General features: G+C 32.4%; 1 protein-coding gene across 1 annotated transcript; it reads right to left on the reverse strand.

The window, feature by feature from the left end:
- Positions 1–445: 445 nt before the first annotated feature.
- LOC149232829 (protein CYSTEINE-RICH TRANSMEMBRANE MODULE 12-like) lies at positions 446–1,313 on the reverse strand. The gene is made up of 3 exons (XM_089376586.1): positions 1,143–1,313; positions 946–1,039; positions 446–850 (listed from the first exon to the last, which is right to left on the reverse strand). The coding sequence occupies exons 1-3, from the start codon at positions 1,195–1,197 to the stop codon at positions 802–804; spliced, it is 198 nt and encodes a 65-aa protein (XP_089232712.1). The 5' UTR covers positions 1,198–1,313; the 3' UTR covers positions 446–801.
- Positions 1,314–2,700: the final 1,387 nt, after the last annotated feature.

Consider the following 2,700-nt stretch of genomic DNA (forward strand, 5'->3'; position numbering starts at 1 on the left):
ACACAATCTTGATGATAGCACAACATTAATGGGCAGATCATTTTTCTATCCAACATTGATGGGAACCCCACCGTAAACTCAACCTAGTTAAAAGACAATACAATTGTATTGTTTGAAATGAATTTTTAAATGTATAAATAAATTAAATACCTTGAAAAATTCTTGAAACTTTATACCATACAAATATTCCAAAAAAATAGAAAACTCAACCTAGTTAAAAGACAAATAAAAAACTCAACCTAGTTAAAAGATAATACAATTGTATTGTTTGGAATGAATTTTTAAATGTATAAATAAATTAAATACCTTGAAAAATTCTTGAAATTTTATACCATACAAATATTCCAAAAAAATAAAACTAACTAAAAAAAATATGAAAAAATAAAAATAAATAAATTAAATTGATACCTGAAAAATTCAAAAAATCTGACAGAGTAACAGTAAGTAACAAATAATTATAGTTTAGGTAAATTAACTTAAAAATGTACAAACACTCTGACGAAGAAAATTCATATGAAACGTGAAACTTGAACACCCTTACAAGATGGATTCATCTTATTTTCCGACCCTTAAAACCAGGTTTACTTCGATGAATCTTTGCCAATCTATTATTAAGGCCCGTAAATGAAAGGAAAACTGACACTAAATAATGCACGAGGAACTATAAATACACAGATCTCTGTTCACCACTGGGTAATTTCATCTATTTACGGTAATCATAACGCACAATTATATAAACACAATGTTTTACAGCCATAGAACATTATGTATTTTTCCTCAATATAAACCCAGTCCTCGCCATTAGCAACAACATGCCTCGCACAACCAACAACAGCACAGAGCCGCGACGCTGCAAATCCATAAAAAAACACAAATCAATAACGCAAAATAGTAAGCCATATATACTTACAGAATAACAAAAAATAATTGCAATTGAATTCATACCATCCTTCAAAAAATCCTTTCTTTCCTCTGTGCTGCGTTTTTACAGGCACGGATGATTCAGCGTACTGGGGAGGAGGAGCTTGCATGGGATACCCTGATAACAACATTAAAAGAATGTGAATACAAATTATTTGTGATCATCATTCAAGAAAATAATTGACGAAATGGAAAAACGCAGGAGGACAAGAGAGCCGAACCTGGCGGAGGAAGAGGGTAGGCTGCAGGTGGTGATGAAAACTTGTTGTCAGCCATGGCTGCTTCAGATTCGATTCGAACTCACAGTAATGAAGGCAGGAAGAGCAATAATAATGAACTGACTGTGATCTGGCTGGATTATAGTGGATGTTACATACAGATATGAGTGTCTTCTCCGCGTTCACCTTTAAAAGAAATTCAGTTTCCTACGCATGACACATGACTGCCCCACTTTCCCTGTCACCTTCTCCCACCTAGAGCTACTGACATCCAGAACACGACGAAGGTACGTGGGCTCTCATGATTTATTTATGAATTCTGACACATCCTCGCATCAGCCTTTGACAATTGTGCCTTGATTACGCAGAGGCGTGCTTCTTGAATCTGCGGTTTGGCGGACTTGGTCAGCAAACCCTTCAATCTGGTAAATTGCACTTATAAAAATTTGGCAGAATTTTTTTTAAATCCGGGTTATTGCTGTCAAATTTCAAAATTTTAGATGATTCAGGGATTCTTGACTGTGTTAGAATCAATTTCCACCATCACAGAAACTATTCAAAAGCTCTATCATTCTCATTTTTGGAAATTTTTTTACCAGACACCAGCAAAAATCTGCAGTTTGTGGCATCCGTAAACAACTAACATTCTCATTTTTTAATTTTTTTTACAAGATACCAGCAAGAAATCTGCAGTCCAGGCAAACTTATGGCATCCATAGACACCCCAACTTTGTTGGGAGTAGGCTAATTCCCAACCAACCAAAGCCTTAGTGTAACCAAGCTTCAAATTTGCCAAAATTTGATAAAATCTAGCAGATTCTTTTGTAAATCCATAAATCCAGGTTACCGCTGTCAAAGATAATGATTTTGGGTTCTAGAGATTTTTGATGGTGTTGAATCCATTTCTATTATAAACTAAATTCAGACACTCCTGCTACCAAATTAAAAAAAATAGCAAATTCCAACATTTTTAACCATCTTGTACCGCCTCAGTGAACAAAGCCCCAACCAAATCATCTAGTTTCCACATTAATTTAAAAAAAATGACTTAAATCTAATTATCTTTTTAATTTTCAATCTTAATTTCATTATTTAATCATTATAATCTAATCATACAGTCTAATCCAATCATACCATTCTATGTTTAGATTTTTTTTGGGGGCATATAGCGAAACCAGTTTTAATTACGTCTTATTTTTTAGTTATTTAAAATTGTTTTGAATACATAAATCGATATAATGTCCTGAAAAACTTTGAAAGTTAACCTAATAATTTCAAAAACTTTAAAATACTTGAATTGCGTAAAGTTTAGAGAGCTTACTCCAAAAAGATCTCATGCCTTTCAAACAAATTTAATTTAAAGATATGCCTAGAAACCACCCAGATTCAAATTACCAGAATATTTTTAACTCTTGCATTTCAAAAACTTTAAAATACTTAAATTGTGTAAAGTTCACAGATCTTTCATGCTTTTCAAATAAATTTAATGTAAAGATATGCCTAGAAACCATCATGTTTTAAAATACTTTACGATTTATTCAAATTACCAGAATTTTTTTAA

The sequence above is a fragment of the Pinus tabuliformis genome, chromosome J (assembly GCF_031772625.1).
Source record: "Pinus tabuliformis cultivar Carrire ecotype Pingquan chromosome J, CPIR1, whole genome shotgun sequence".
NCBI lineage: Eukaryota > Viridiplantae > Streptophyta > Pinopsida > Pinales > Pinaceae > Pinus > Pinus tabuliformis.